Genomic DNA, 15,917 nt, shown 5'->3' with positions numbered 1-15,917 from the left:
AAGTCCATAGAATAAAATGTTGTATGAATATATGTGAAAAAGGGGGGATCTGGTTAGTCGTAGCTTACTGTAGAAACTCCTCATCATTGTCTGCTTTGTTTCACTGGAGTCAGAAGCACAAATCAAAAACCTTACCTGATTTAACTTGACCTTATTTCCCCTTCAAGGTTGCCTCCTGCACCTCTAGACAGCACAGCTTCTCTTTATGTCAGACTCAATTCACGGGACTTTATCAACTTCCCAAAAATGAAAGTCAAGGATTATCTTTTAATACACTGGAACAGATCCAACGTGCATCACAAACGCACAAATTCAGGGGGGCAGAACAAAAGTTCTAGGCATTAATATAAAAACAACAACCACACCGATAGAGGATCTCGACGTGTCGGAGAACCAGACCTAGAAAGTGAGATTGGCTAAATTTAAAAAAGATTTTGGACTTTCATGGGTTACGTTTATTGATTACATTTCATATGCGATTGCGCTGTTTATAAATTAACTCAAGCATTTTTTTCCACATTATGTTAAAATAAAAAAAGGTTTTAGCATATATGCTGATACTGATGCAGTGGGCTTTAGCTCGTCTCTACCCTTAAAAATTGGTATTAATGTTCGACATTAATAAGATACAAACAGAATTGTGAGGTATGATAAATCTATCTGCAACTACTTTGAGAGTAGATGGTCTCTGTTTCTCGTTTGTGTCACACTTTTCACTGTTTCTCTACAGCTCCGACAACAGCTGCACAGTGTTTGTAGAGAAGTCTGTCACTTCCACGCAACCTCACCAATATTCTAGAGACCAGAGCAATAACAAGGATGTTTTTGCCCACAGTATGGGGAATACACATTTTCCTTCATGACCAATGATCATGGACCAATCTAAGCCTTTGACTGGGGACTTATTTGCTTATTTGCTCCTACATTGTCACCGTGATTGTCATTCGTCATAAATGGCAGGCGAAATAATTGATAGACAAACTTCTTCTTGTATGTGTGCTTCTGTTTTTCCTCCCATATTATAGCTCAGATAAAGTCTTTTTCTTTTTTGTGGGTTTTATTTTTTGTGATGCTATTTCCTGAACTCTTTCCTCAACAGTGTCTGATTTTGTGAATAAAGCCTTAAAGCCTTGAAGTCTGTTTTTTGCAGGTATTTGACTTGGTATAGAGCCGTTTGCCCCTTCAGTTTATCAGCTGAACCCTGCTGCGTACTGTACAGAACTGTCGTGAGAATTTAGAGCATCAGTTACCAAACTTGAAAAGAAAGACCCTCCAAGAAAATCACAGCTTCAGTCAGGCAAAGAGCTTCAAATAAGTCTGAGAACAAGGTGAGCTTAAAAAAATGAAACAAGGCACAGAGGTTGGGATTGTAGTTCAACTTGTTCTTACCTGAGTTTATGTGATTCTAATCCGATTAGAGTTACTTGGATGTATCAGAGTTTGATCAGAATTTATCAATTTTCTACTGCAATAAACTGTATTTGAGTGAGGTTTAGCATTTAGCTGTGGGTTGCAAATGTCTGCTGTTGCTGTCTAAATTGGTCTCATATGATGCAGTGATTGTGCGTTGGTTTAGGCCGTGAGGGTGTGTGCCTCCCAGCCAAACTGCTGCTTTATCTCCAGCAGCCACCTTCAGGCTATTTTCAGTACTTCAGTGCTGAAACTGGCTTGAAGGAATCAGATTTGTGATTCTGATGAATGCAAATTCGATTTTTGAGGGTCAAAGTGGACACTTTAATTTGCTCCACAGATGAATAACATTTTTGAATTTGACTTGAATTTATTCATCGGCGGCAGCACACATTAGTATCATGTAAAAGCGGTTTCAGGGAAGAGTGCTCTATTTGCCTCTTTTAGTGCCGTGCAGGTTGACAGCACTGATCTTTAAAAGGGAGAGAATTGTTTTCATGTTTATCAGAGAAAGAAAAGCTGTGACTCATATTTATCAAGTTTCCATTTGAAATCTTGGTAGAACTACAAGGGACAAAGGTTTCCTGAAAATCCGAACACAATGAATTCTGGGAAGTGTGCCAAAAAACCTAACAATGTTTGATGGATTAGTGAGCAGTCATCGGGAGATTAAATTGACTCATAATTCCTTGTAAAGTCACACAATATGAGTTCATGATTATTCTGTGTTTGTCTCTGCTTGGCCATCGTGGAGCGATTGTGGTGGTGTTTTTGCTTGTGTCCCCTTTTCATGACTGTGTGGGCATGTACAGTTTATACTGTACTAAACCGACAGCTCACTTCCTCACAGACCTTTTTTCCCCCGCAGATGGCATTTTGACACGTCACAGTCGATAAATCTCAGGACTAAATAATGAAAAGAATTAAGAATAAATTGCTTCTTCCTCAGGGCCCTGAAACTGTGCATGATGGCTCATTCTTAATCTGTCATTAACTGTTGTGAGACTGGAATATAATTAATCCATGGTTAATGGTGCTAGTAGCACCTGCATGTTTACTGCTATCACAGGGCAAAATGATGTGAACATGCTTGTGCTTATTAATCCAGTTTGGTAAAGTCATATAATCCCCATTAGAGCTCATAGACTTCATCCACACCGCTGTTATAACACGAAACAATAGGTAAACACGGGTGTTGCTAATGACGTTAATGAGAGTCCTGTTTTCATTTAGAACTGAGCCCAATAACTAATAAAGGTATATCAAATATCAAATTAGTAGCACCTGATGTTAACCACTATTTCATGTAAGAGAGACTTAACAGGCAGAGTGATGACACATCTTTTAAGTTAACAATGAGTTTTTCTGCAAAGGAATCTCTGTCATTATGTATAGTTGTGATGAATGAGATGTTAAAAGTGGAAAACATTTGATGTGGCAGGTTCAGTGCCTTTAATTTAGCTTTTAGACATTTTGAATAATGCTCTTTGCTCTGTCAGAAGTTGGATTACATAAAAACTGTCATTACTATGCTAATTAATTCCTGGAGTCTCTTTATTTGAGTCAGCATCAAGAAACAGACAACAAAGTCTGCCACACATGCAGAGCTGTAACTTTTACACTTCTGTTTTTGTGCAAAACATTTTAATGAACTCTGGATTTGCTGTTAAAGAGCCAGAATAGCTTCTAAGTCTTGTTTCCAGCTTTTGTGCTGAGGTATGCCAATAAGCTGCTGGCACTAACTTCATATACTCACTGGCACGTCATAGGTTACGTCTTACTATTAATGAGTTGGAAGACCTTTTGCCTTCAGAATTGCGTTAATACTTCATGGCACCAATTCAACAAGGTGTTGGAAACATTCCTCAGGGATTTTGGTCCATATTAACTCGATAGCATCACATCACTTGCTGCAGATTTCTCAGCAGCACATCCATGATGCAAATCTCCCACTGCTCCACATCCCAAAGGTGTCCTGTTGGACTGAGATCTGGTGATCTCACTGTCATGTTCAAGTAAGCAGTTTGAGATGATTTGAACTTTGTGACATGCTGCTATATCCTGCCAGAAGCAGTTATCAGAGGATAGGTACACAGTGATCGTAAAGGGACGGGCATGGTCAGCAACAACGCTTGGGTAGGCTGTGGCCTTTAAATGATACTCACTTCATACTAAGGGGGCCAGAATGGGTAAAGATAATATTCAGTTCAGGACAGGTCGTTTCGGAAACAGGCTCAGGGAGGCGCAGCTCTCTACTGCTACTGTTTGGTGGAGAACATGCATTATGGAAGTGAGAAGACAAATTTAATGACGTGCAGCAGTAGTACATAAATACCTGGGAAGTGGACAGAGGTGAGTAGAGAACTCCTGCAGATCAGATGAGATTAGGCATGCTCACGGTGGTATGGCCGCAAGCATAAAATATTCCCCGCACATCGCAACAGACTGAACTGTTGATTCAAGGCAGATTCCGTGTTTTCATGATATTTATGCTGAATTCTGACCCTACCATCTGAATGTAGTCAGTTGCGTTCAGTTATGCTAAAGCCCAAGTGAAGCAGTCTTGCCATTTATTCTGGCGTGAACAAAGTATTTTCACAAAGAGAACTGCAACACACTGGATATTTTCTTTTTTTCACAACCTTTTCTATAAAGCCTAAAGTTGGTTGCCTGCAAAAAATTCACCATGCTGTCTTTAAAGTTGCTTTAATCACCTTTATTCCTTATTTGTGACGCTGAGATATAATTTTTTTTATCTTGATCTTGAAGAGCTGCTCAGGTGTACACAACTAAGTGGCTGGTATAAAGGTCTCAAGCTTATTTTCTGAAACAGGAAAACATAGTTAAAAAAAATGCACCCGTGCAGCATTTGAATGTCCGTTTTCTTCACAGATCTGTCGTCTCCAGAGGCACCTGTCTGCTGGGGAGCACCAGCAGGACCTGTTCCAAGGTCAGCCTGCCATGTTTGTGTCTCAGCACTCGCAGCCGCCCACGCAGAGCCTGGTGGAGCTGATTGAGCTCTGTGGAGGGACAGTCTGCAAAACTGTGCGGCAGGCGGGAATCTGCATAGGGAAATACAGCGGCAGGAGGCCAGAGGGAAGCAGGATCCTGTCTGAGCAGTGGGTGTTGGGTGAGACATATTCTGTTCAGTTCTGTGATTTATCATGTCACTATAATAGCATGTCCCTATTAACTTTGTCTCGTTTTGTGTGGTTTTATTTCAGACAGTATAACACATCTGAAGCAGCTGTCATACGATAACTATGAGCTGGAGTGACCTCCACTGACTTTTCTTATTTTCTCTTTTTTTCCTGTTTTTCGGAGCATGAAGTGTAGTTTTAACAATTGAATGTGTGATGGTGTGCGATTGTATAGTTTACCTCATTTCTTCCATGCAGTATTCATCTTGGTCAGATTTCTTATCTTTTTTTTGTGTTCATAGATTTTTTGTTAACCCTTTGGCACTGTTGAATAAGAAATAATCTCAGTTACTGTGAAACCCTAACTTATTTACTGTCCTGGGTTAAAGTAGCAAGCACTACTGTGTAAAAAGGAACAAAATAAGACAATGTGAGTTTAAAAATCCTTAATGAGCCAGTTTGACATTGTAATTAGAAAGTAAATTTTGTGTGATTATAAATTTTTTTGCAATATCTCTTTTGAATAAATACTTTATTTACAAAAAATTGATTTTGGACCTTGTTTCCTGAACTCCTGGATCAACATGTACGATAAAAATAACTTCTTTTTCTTTGCTTGTTTGTCATCTTATGTATTATTGATTTGTTGTAGTGTAATGAAATGATTACTCCACGAGTGTAACAGCTTGGTCTTGGTCAAAACTCAGCAGTGAACTGAAGAAGTGTGATTGGAGTTTACTCAGCAGGGGCACTGGATGACAGATGACAAGCCTGATGTTTCACAGCTTGGACTCTGACACTTATCATCTTTCCACAGCAGACAGGGAAATAAACACTTTTACATAAATACAGGTGGATAAATGCAACTGTCACAATTTTTTAGAAACACAAACGTAATACAGGGAAGATGTTGCCATTTTAACTGATCACTTTTGGAGCTTCGTACCAAGCTCAGTAAACTAAAGAGTAGCGCCAAAGTCAGCATCATAAATTCTGACTCCATGTTAGGTTAGCAAATTTTATCATCATCTGCAGATGATGATTTAAAAAACAGAATATTCTAGAAAGGATTGTAAATACTTTTCAAATCCCAGAAAATGGATCTGGGCTTTCAGTCTATTCTTAGTAAGCACCACATACCTGGCATACTATACCCACCTACCTAAATAACATTTTCTGTGTTTGTAATTGGCCTCATGTCCTCCTGTGTCTGAGTTTTTAGAATAACTCACTGGCTTTGTTAGGTATGCCTGTTCAGCCGCGTGTTATTACAAATGTAACTGGTCATCCAATCGCATAGCAGCAACCCAGTGTGTTTAGTTGTGTAGATGTGGTCAAGATGACCTGTGGATGTTCAAACCAAACAGAATGGGGAGCAAATGTGATTTGATCTGGGCTGATCTGAGTAATTGAAACTGCCTCTCTACTGGAGTTTCTCACACAACCCTCTGTGGGGTTTACAGAGCTTAGTCTGAAAAAGAAAATATTCACTTTAGTTCCCTAGCTAAAACACCTTGTTGAAACCAGAGTTGGCAAGTAAATGGCAAGACTGCTTCTAACTGATGGCAACAGTAACTCATTACAGCCAAGGTGTGCAGAAAAGCATCTCTGAAAGCACAAGACATTGAACCTTGAAGTAGAAGCAGCAGAAGACTGCATCCAGTGCCAGTCCTCTAAGCTAAGAATGGAAAACTGAGGCTACAATTCACATGGGCTCTACAAAATTGGACAATGGAAGATTGGAAAAACTTTGCCTAGTCTGATGAGTCACATTTTCAGCTGGTGGATCAGAATTCGGTGTAAACAACATGAAACCATGGATCTATCCTGCCATGTATCAACAGTTCAGGGTACAGAGTGTAATGGTGTGAGTGATATGTTTTTGGAAAACTTTTGGCCCCTTGGTACCAGTTGAGCATTATTTAAATCCATCTCTTTATGACCACAGTGTTCCCATCTTCTGATGGCTCCTTCCAGCAGAATAATGTGTAGTGCTTTTGCATTTTTGGTGTATAGATAGCAAGAGAAACCCACTATGCCAGGCACTGGAGATATCCCCTGCATAAATCTGCCAGTATTTACATCATCCGCATCAGTGTTCCTCTTAATGAATGTGCATCTTCCCTTTAAAATAAAATAAACAGAAAGCTCTGTTATATTTCCAACTATAAATATTACTATTACTATCTTTACTTTTAAAAAAATAAGTACTAATGGCGTTAATATATTCACATATCATATTAAGCAATCTCCACGTGTGTCCTGAGATAACTTTTGACGCCACATGATCTCAAACAAGAAAACGAAAATGAGGGGTTTTGCTGGAAAGAAAACCAAAAAACGCGGCATACGCCTTTAATGTTACAGCATATGGTTCTCGTGGTGCACTGTCGCTGATTGGCTGGCCCCTATTACGTCACGTGGCCAGTCGGTTTTACCCGGCGTCATTGCGTAGGGAGGCGTGTGTGACATTTGCGGTGCAAGAAGCTAGTTTGAGAACAGCTAACCGGGTAAAGATGAGGACCTAGAGAAGAAAGTAGGAAATATTTTTTCCGTTTAGCACCAGGGTCGAGTTTTGGCTTTGACTTGGTCATGGTTCCCCGATTAGAGAAGATATTTATGTCAAATGTAGCGTTTGGTAAAACTTCCTGTGTTGGCGAGCACGTTGAGTAGTTAAGCTAATGCCTTTTTTTCTGAACTTGTAGTAAACGTGCAGAGTTCAGGCTGAGGACGTGTTCCGGTTTGCTGTCCTGAGATGTCCGTACTAATATTTGATAACTGCAGCTTAAGTTTATGCATTGCTGTATGGCTTTAAGCGCTTGAGCCGACTTGACAAACTGCGTTTTTTTTTTTTGCACACAAGGTTAAAATTAGCTTTAGCCAACTAGCTCCTCATTCCCTTCTTGCTGCAGCTTTCTCACTTTTCCTCCGCTGACTAGTCGGGACAGGTGTGCTGAAATTGGGACAGGTGTGTTGTGGGATACCCAGGGTGCACTGCTACTTAATCACGGCGTGCGCTGACAGTCCACTTCAGGGATTTTCTGTCACTTCAGTGGAGCCAGAGGTGCAATCATGCTGCTTTCTTTGGTTGTGCACACATACTCGCTGCGCTACTGGTTTCCTGCTACGATTATGCTGGGGACAGCCCCGGCTTATCTGCTGTCATGGGGGGCTTGGCGCTTGCTGTCAACTATCTTACCATCGAGTTTGTACCACAAAATAGACGACCGGTTGTACTGCGTCTACCAGAGTATGGTCCTATTCTTCTTTGAAAACTACACAGGAGTTGAGGTGGGTGATCCTCCACTTTGTGTGTGGGTTATTTTACCTACTAATATCTAGTCTACGAATAGAAAAACAGACTGTCTTAAGATACAGCTGCCTCTGGGTGCATATGTCTGCAGGTTTTCAACTTACAGCGGATTAAAGTCTGTGGAGAATGTTGCACTTTTTCAGGTCTCTGTATCTGTTAAAACCGTTGGGGTAAAAAATATAACATTATAAGAGTGTGTGTACACATTCAGCCCAGTTAACCAGATGGACCAGACACATTGCAAGAAAGTCTGCATTCTTTGGCACTGCTGTTGCCACACCTAGAACAATAGGCGGTTTTCGTACGTTAAGGTGTGTTTACTGAAGGCACGTACAGTGGTGTAGCTGGCTGACCTTTGCCTTTGAAAATGATTAATCTCATAAATTCATTGCAGTATCCTCAAATGAAGGCTTCTTAAATGTGCTGTAGTGTTTGAGTAAATTCTTTAGGATTAATTGCAAAGACTCAAGTTTTAACATTTAATGAAACAATATAAATGTTAATTTTACAGTGATGTAAAATTACCTTTTTGCTGACACGTATACTGCCTTCAACCTGCTTTCTTTTCTTTTTCTGTAGATTGTTATTTATGGAGATATACCAAAGAACAAGGAGAATGTGGTTTACCTGTCAAATCATCAATGCACAGGTACTTAATTTGAATATCAAGCTTTATAAAATGTAGTCCAATGTAAAGCACTATTCAAATATCTAACCTTTTCTTTTGTAGCTGACTGGATCATTGCTGACATGCTTGCCATCAGGCAGAGCGCTCTGGGTCATGTCAGATATGTCCTTAAAGATGGACTCAAGTGGCTGCCGCTATATGGATGGTATTTCTCTGAGGTAATGTATCTGTGTGAGTATGAGGAGGTCATTTTTTAAGATTAAGAAGAGACCAGCTGCTTAATCTGGGGTGGCTGTAGTTCAGGAAGTAGACAGGAAGGTTGGTGGTTCCAGTCCCTGGCAAGATACTGCTAACCCCAAGTTGCTCTCTGATGCATCCATTGGAGTATGAATGTGTGTGAATGTTATATAAAAAGCACTTGAGTAGAAAAAAAGTGCTTGTTTTAATGGGGCAAGTTGTGTACTGCGTTTTGAGAGCTCAGAGTATAAAAGCATTTACCAGCTTGGCACTGTGACTGATATTTACTGCATTATTATACAACATGAGTGCTCATGGGTTACACCAGTGCTGCAACGTTGGCATTCCATTTGAACTTAACCTGTAAAGTTTCGTCACTTCATCTTGGATCATTAAGACGTGATGGTAGTTAACCTGACATATTTTGCCTCAGTAACACATACACAGATGGATATAAGGGCTGGTTTGGGGCAAGGAAAAAAAACAAAATGATTCTACCATGCTCGCCAGGTGTATGTATGTATCAACATGTTTAAGTTGCGTTTCTTCTCTGTAAGAGTGGAAGGGAGTTGTCTCTGAATGCGCTGCATTGTTTGCAGCCTCAGCTTGGAATTTACAGATCTCAGAATAAAGAAGGCTAACCCCAGTGTGGCCGGGTGATTACCACAAACACTCTTCTAATATGTGAGAATGCTGTGTAAAACAGGAAGAGTCTTTGACACAAGAGTTTTTTGTTTTTGTTTGTGTGTGGTGACTGGTTTGTAGCAAAGCTTTCGTCTCATCTCTAAAGTCTCAATTTGTTGTTGATGAAAGCACACCTAAGCCAAGAGACCACACTTAGCATTGGGGTCACACCATCTGTAATAATAAAGATAATAAAAATAAACCAAACCCATCTCTAAACGCAGCCTTCATTTTGCACAATTGTGTTCCATAGCATTAAAAAAAATCTCTGCTATAAACATATGTAGTGCTTTTCTACTCAATAGAGCACTTTGAGTCTCACTCACCCAATCACTTCTATTCATACACGCACTTTTTACCAAATGCTTTTTGTTTGTTTGTTTTGTAATACATCAACACTGTGATGTATGCATCAGGGACAACTCAGGGTTAACATCTTGCCCAAGGATACTCTGACACCGAGTAGAGCCGAGAAACGATCCACCAACCTTCTGATTAGTAGACCTGAACCACAGCTTCTCTATTAATTAACTACTCTATTAATCTCATTTGGATTTATTTATTTTTTTGTTCTACCTAGCACGGGGGAATCTATGTGAAACGAAGCTCAAAGTTCAATGAAAAGGCGATGAGGAAGAAGCTCCTTGCTCAGACTCAGCGTGGAGCACCGGTAACTACACATCTTCAAGTATTTCCTGAATGTAAATCTTTTTTTGTCTCTTAAGTTGAAACAAAAGAGGCTTCAAGATTTAAATTGCACGTAATTATATTCTTAAAACGGAAAATCCAAAATGTTTTGTTCAAAGGTCATTTGAAGCCATTACCATTTCAACACATTTAATTATTAATTTTTTTTACCTCCTGGAATATTTATGAAAACAAGATAGTAATTGAAATTAAAGTTATAAATATTTCAGGGTTTGTTTTGTTCTGTGTCAGTAAAATGTTTTATTTTCTGCCGTGGCAAACAGGCAGCAGTTTTTACTCCATCTAAATGGATAACTGGATGTTTTTATGTGTTGAGATTCATTTGTTTTGTGTGTTTGCTGCGGTGCAAGGACTTGCTTTTAATCGCTTTTTTGGATTTGACTGTGGGGGATTAGTGTTGCCTGTGCGTATGTGTGTGTTGTAGCACAAGCCGTCATGGTTTCCAAAAGGCTCACTGTGAAAACTGTGTAACGCAGTTCACTGCTGATCGTTCCTGTTCATGTAATCAATTGTTAATGGAACAAAAATTTGGAAACTGAGACAAGAAACGTACGATCATATTAATAAAGACACAGATTTTCACAAATGGTTCAGTTTGGCTGGAATCGGTAAATCCCACTTGGCTGCGGATGCCAGTAATTCACATTGGTTCAAACTGCTGCATAGTTTCATTTGGTGCAAATGTTGTCATAAAGGCATCTGCACAGGTTGGGCAACAGTAGATGAATCCGATACAGCCGGGGCCTGGGAAGCAGGTTTTGTTTTCAGGTTAGCTGGAATCTAAACTGGTATGAATCAAGATAACCCGATAAAATGTTTTCTTTTTCTTTTAAGCCTAAACAATGTTGGGTTTACAGATTCCTTCTCAACAAATAGTACATTTGTTAGAAAACTGTCTTTGATTTCATGTGCTTTTTCTCCTCATAGATGTACCTCGTCATCTTCCCTGAAGGAACTCGGTATAATCCAGACCTCAAGAATGTTATCGCTGACAGTCAGGCTTTTGCTGCGAAAGAAGGTAGAGTCATAACAGCAGCCACTCACTGCTGTACTTGTGCATACTGATTCAGTTCAGCCCACTCAGTCAGTAAAACAGCTGACTTAAATTTAGTTCTGAGACCTTCTTTGACCACTAAAACATAACCTGCAAATAAAACTTTCTTGAGCGTTAACAAATGAGAAAAACTGTATAAAACTAGAAGCAGACCTGGATTCAGTAGGATTAAGGACTCAGAAAGCCATATAAATGCTCATGAATATAAAAGATTATATGGAACAGTGAACATATCAGGTAAAAACCTCACTAAATAAAAAATATTGTAATACTGGTGCTGCGCTGAGAAGTAGCCACATTCCACCAGCTTTGTTATTTTGGCACCACCAGGAAGTGCAATGAACTGAAACAGTTCAGGGGCTTGTGCTGCTTTCTGCTCACAAACAGCCTCGATTCTGCAGAGATTAGGACTATCTCGGCCTCGGCACTGAATATCACCTTCCCCCATTAATCCAAATAAATCGCTCTGGAGAGCTGACATGTGCGCATGACATTATCTGTTATTAGTGTGGCATTAGTGAGCAGAGGACGGTGGCACACCAACCTAGGATCCACCAAGCTTTGCTGTGAATATCTCAAACAGCCACATTCACATTTGTTTTTCTTCATTTTGCGGGGGATTCTAGCCGTCACCTGTTTTACAGTAGAGCAGTGGGGCTGGCAGGAAATGAGAAGAGATGGGGAGATGGCGCACAACAAAGGTTCCCATGCACACTCGTGTATGAGGAGCCGTCTGCGTGGCTCATAAATCGCTAAGACACCGGGACTGTAATATGTAAAACACTGGTTGCTGATAAGAAACAAATTTATGACGGTTTTTACATATTTTTCACAGGGCTCACTGTCCTGAAGCACACTCTAACACCCAGAATGAAAGCAGCTCACGTAGCCATCGATACTATGAAGGGCCACCTGGATGCTGTGTATGACGTCACTGTGGCCTACGAGGGAACGCTGGACAGCTCCGGGCAGAGGAGATCTGCACCAGCGATGCCAGGTATGCAGGCATGTTGTTTTTGACACGAGTCGGGGGGGTTCTGTTGTTGGTGTTACAGCTGATTACGTGCACCTTTATTTCTGTAGACGGCAGCTGTTGTTGCACGAGATATGCTTTGGTTTGCCCGTAACAGCGACCTCAGTTTGCTTTCTTCTTAATCAGTGCATCCTTAAACACACACACACGGAGTATTATTAGTCCTTCAACATTGTAAACGACGCCACCGGTAATTAATCACACAGCAAACATCACCTATTAACAGTCACACCTTCCTGTAAACAACATGACTCGGTGTTTTGGAGCCTTTGATTATTCCGTGTTCCCACTTGTTCAACAAGCGCTCTTTGAATGAATTAAAAAAACAAAAAAACATCCCGTTTCAGGAATAAACATCTGTGTGTTTCTAGAAAACAGAACAGAGAATAGAAAAGCATTCCTGTCCTCACGCACTTCCTGGCCTCATGTGGCGAAGGTGACGCTGGTGATTTCACAAGGAGCTGGAAGTGACTCAAGGCTGCCAAAGCAAATGTTTCTTATCAGGGTGATTAAATTAGCATTCAGCATATTTCTGTAGTCCTTTAATAGCTGCAAATTGAGAGGATAAATTAGTGATTTACTGCACAATAGAAATTATAATATTTGCTGCTCCAATTCCTGCTTTACTTAACAAAAACAACAAAAAACACATTCTTAATATTAAATGTAATGCATTTCAAATCAGAATGACTTGTTGATTTGATTGCAGTCATTTCAGTGCCTCTGTGGGAGGCCTTTTGTTTTGATAGCTGTAAATAAGGGGTGGTTTTTGCATCGCTACAACAACATTAGCATGTGGTCCAGGACTTTTCCTTCGTAGTCACAAAAGCATGGTTTAAAAAAATGGTAGCAGCCAAAATGTGGAGACTTAAAAATAACTTTAACTTATTGGTTACTTGGATTTGTTCATTGACTGTGAAGGAGGGGGGATAATGCTATTGCAAATAAAGTTTTATATCCCTTTTTTATTGAGTGTATTAAAAACAACAACACAAATCTTTAAACTGATTAAATTATAACTTAAGAACAAATGCTTGATTGTTACCGGTGATTACAAATTACGTTCTTATCTTCTGGAGTACTACTTGCATACGATTACACATATTTGCGCTTTTGTACTTCACCGCAGCTTTTAAATCAGTTGATGTGATTGAAGTGCACATGTTCAGCTTTAAATGAAAGAGAATAAGAGAGAGAAATAATAAAATCCATGAAGTGTTTCTGAATTGTAGCAATTTTTATACGAAGTTCCCAATTTTTCATTGTCAAAATTAGTTTGACAATAGACTGACAAGCAGTTTCATGGCCAGATGAAGACCCGTCCCTTTTTTATGATAAATGAAGGAGACGTGACATCTGAAGGTCATTTGGTATGTTGACTTAGTATTTTACAGCTTCTCACTGTGATTGTAAATAAGAGACCAAAGATGTATTGGTGCATGTGAGGGAGGCTGTTGTTAAGCTGTCAGGTTATCAGAGAGAAGTTTTAAGTGTCCAAATCAACAATCCGCCTGCTGCCTTTGCTAAAAAGAAGACTGGCCATTTCAGCAACATCAAAAGGCCTAAAAGACCACAGAAGACAGCTAAAGTGCACATTGATGTTGAGAAAGACAACTTCACAACATCTAACCACACACAAAGTATACTCTCTCAAGGAGGCAGGAGTGTGATTGTCAAACACCTTCTTGAATGCACGTGCAGAGGGGAGCGAACTCAGGAATGAGAAGGACAGATTACACTTTGCCAGAAAGCCTCTAAAAGCATCTGCACTGTTCTGCGATCATATTGGACCAAAGAAATAAACATGAACTTTTATCAATGAGAAAAGTATGGAGAGGGAAAGGTACAGCTCAGACCACCTGTCAAACATGGTGGCAGCAGTGTTGTGACATGGGAATCTGTGGTGCAGTCGGCTCATGCTGAAAGGTGCATGTTAAGAAGGTAAAATTGTAAAGACTATCCTTGTTTAAAATATTATGGTCCAACTTGTAACTGCACCGCTCATGGTAGCAATCGGTTTCTTTCAACTCGTGAGATCAAAGATTCCCTCTCTGTTTTTATTAAAGATATTTGGATCATAGCGAGTTGTTTGTCACTTCACAGCAGAGTTGTTTTCCCTTCCAGGTGGTTGTTTTTTAAAGGTTGTTTTGCAGCATTGTTCTGCTCAAACACACATGACATGCAGTCATTGAGACTGAGCTTTGATTTATGAAACGCTTTAAGAGTCTTTTAGCCTCTCGGTGCCAAACACGAGTGTCTGCAGCCAAGAAACCCAAAAACAGGATTTAACCCCCCGCAAGCACGAGGAGGAAATGCACCAACACTGCTTTGCACCTTAAGAATGACTCCGGCGTTTTTATTGTGCGTTACAGTAAAAATATTTTCGTGCCTTCAGCCGTCAACGAGTTGTCGACGCTCGTTAAACTGGCACACATTGTGTGCGAAGGTCAATTTAAATCCGGGCAGCCGCTGATGGAGGTGCTCTCTCCAGCAGTCTTTCGCTGCCGACTTCGATCAAGTTTCCTCTTTTGGCCTCAGTGCCACATTTCCTGATGATATTGCATGTTGTGGAAACAGGAACTTGAAGGTCTCTGGGGATAGACGAGCAGCCTTGAGCGTTCACACTTGGTTACGCTTTTATATATGACCTCCTCAGACGTGTGACTTTCTGTTTCTTTGCTTAAGTGCAAACTGACAGTTGGATTTTAACATATTGTATGAAGAAAAGTTGAAACTGAAAAATTAAATCTATAATATTTGGAAAGATGTTTTGTCTTTTGTGTCATATGATGTAACACCAGTGACTGTTTTGGAATTACCTTTAAGTGATTTCCTTCCTTTACTGGTCTTTACTGGGCAATTGCATCACAGCAGCTCCAGTCCATCACTGTCACCTCGTGTTGGTTTTTAAGTGCTTACTGTACGTGTCGTTGCGCTGACAGGCTTTTCCTGTTTTTGATTGGTCTTTTTATGGATTTATTTATTTTTTCTCTTTGACAGATTTCCTCTGCAAAGAATGCCGCCGCATCCACATACACTTCGACCGTGTGGACATAAAAGAAATTCCCTCGGAGCCGGCGTTTTTCCGCAGATGGCTGCACGATCGCTTCGAAATCAAGGACCGGTGAGTGTGTGCGTGCCTGTGTGTGAGAGCGTGTACACGCACTTGTGTGTGGAGTAATTAATCATGTTGAAATTGCATGTCATCTAGTCAATATGTGAGCTGCGAGGTGTTTTTGCAAAACGACTTCTTTTGTGTGCCACCGCTCTGTTACAGAGAGATAAACCTTAACTTTGTGTTTCTGTAGTTAGAATAAATTAACACAGTACCAACTTAATATTCAACCAGTAAAATATAACAAAGGGTTTGTTTCACAGGTTTCCAGCCGGAAAACATAATTATTTACTCTACATATCTCTTCTTTTTTTGTATACGATGCTAACTAATTAATTACTAATAAAACAATACCAGGTAGTCATTATGAAGTTAATAATTAATAAATCATTTATTTTAATAAGCTTTCTCATTTAGATAAAGATCGTTTGTTAATCAAGACCTGTGAACAAAAGACATAAACGACAAATCGACCCGTAACAAAAACAGTTACACATGTTGGCAAACTGAGAAAAGCGTGTCTAAGGGTTGTTGTGACGGTGAAAGAACACAATGTGGTTTTGACTTTATGTAGTTGTGGACAACAAACTGTATA

The 15,917-nt window shown here is 39.9% G+C and overlaps 2 protein-coding genes across 3 annotated transcripts in view; both read left to right on the top strand.

The window, feature by feature from the left end:
* The window catches only part of mcph1 (microcephalin 1), a 34,490-nt gene extending 29,433 nt beyond the window's left edge, over positions 1–5,057 (top strand). Inside the window, exons 14-15 of one of the 2 annotated variants that reach the window (XM_005737170.1) lie at positions 4,303–4,540; positions 4,635–5,057. In XM_005737170.1, coding sequence (XP_005737227.1) covers positions 4,303–4,540; positions 4,635–4,687 — 291 coding nt within the window. In that variant the 3' untranslated portion in view covers positions 4,688–5,057. Of the gene's footprint in view, positions 1–730; positions 823–4,302; positions 4,541–4,634 lie in introns of those variants that run through there. The other variant, XM_005737171.1, reaches the window with a different exon arrangement.
* A 1,903-nt stretch (positions 5,058–6,960) lies between these two features.
* Positions 6,961–15,917, top strand: part of agpat5 (1-acylglycerol-3-phosphate O-acyltransferase 5 (lysophosphatidic acid acyltransferase, epsilon)) — an 11,641-nt gene continuing 2,684 nt past the window's right edge. The window contains exons 1-7 of the mRNA XM_005737167.1: positions 6,961–7,841; positions 8,443–8,512; positions 8,594–8,709; positions 9,993–10,082; positions 11,048–11,138; positions 12,010–12,171; positions 15,208–15,331. Coding sequence (XP_005737224.1) covers positions 7,623–7,841; positions 8,443–8,512; positions 8,594–8,709; positions 9,993–10,082; positions 11,048–11,138; positions 12,010–12,171; positions 15,208–15,331 — 872 coding nt within the window. The 5' untranslated portion in view covers positions 6,961–7,622. The remainder of the gene's footprint in view (positions 7,842–8,442; positions 8,513–8,593; positions 8,710–9,992; positions 10,083–11,047; positions 11,139–12,009; positions 12,172–15,207; positions 15,332–15,917) is intronic.

Source organism: Pundamilia nyererei, unplaced genomic scaffold, assembly GCF_000239375.1.
Source record: "Pundamilia nyererei isolate P.nyererei 1_Seehausen unplaced genomic scaffold, PunNye1.0 scaffold00073, whole genome shotgun sequence".
Classification (NCBI taxonomy): Eukaryota; Metazoa; Chordata; class Actinopteri; order Cichliformes; family Cichlidae; genus Pundamilia; species Pundamilia nyererei.
Note: the sequence above shows the minus strand (reverse complement) of the source record. Positions and strands in the feature narration are given on the sequence as shown.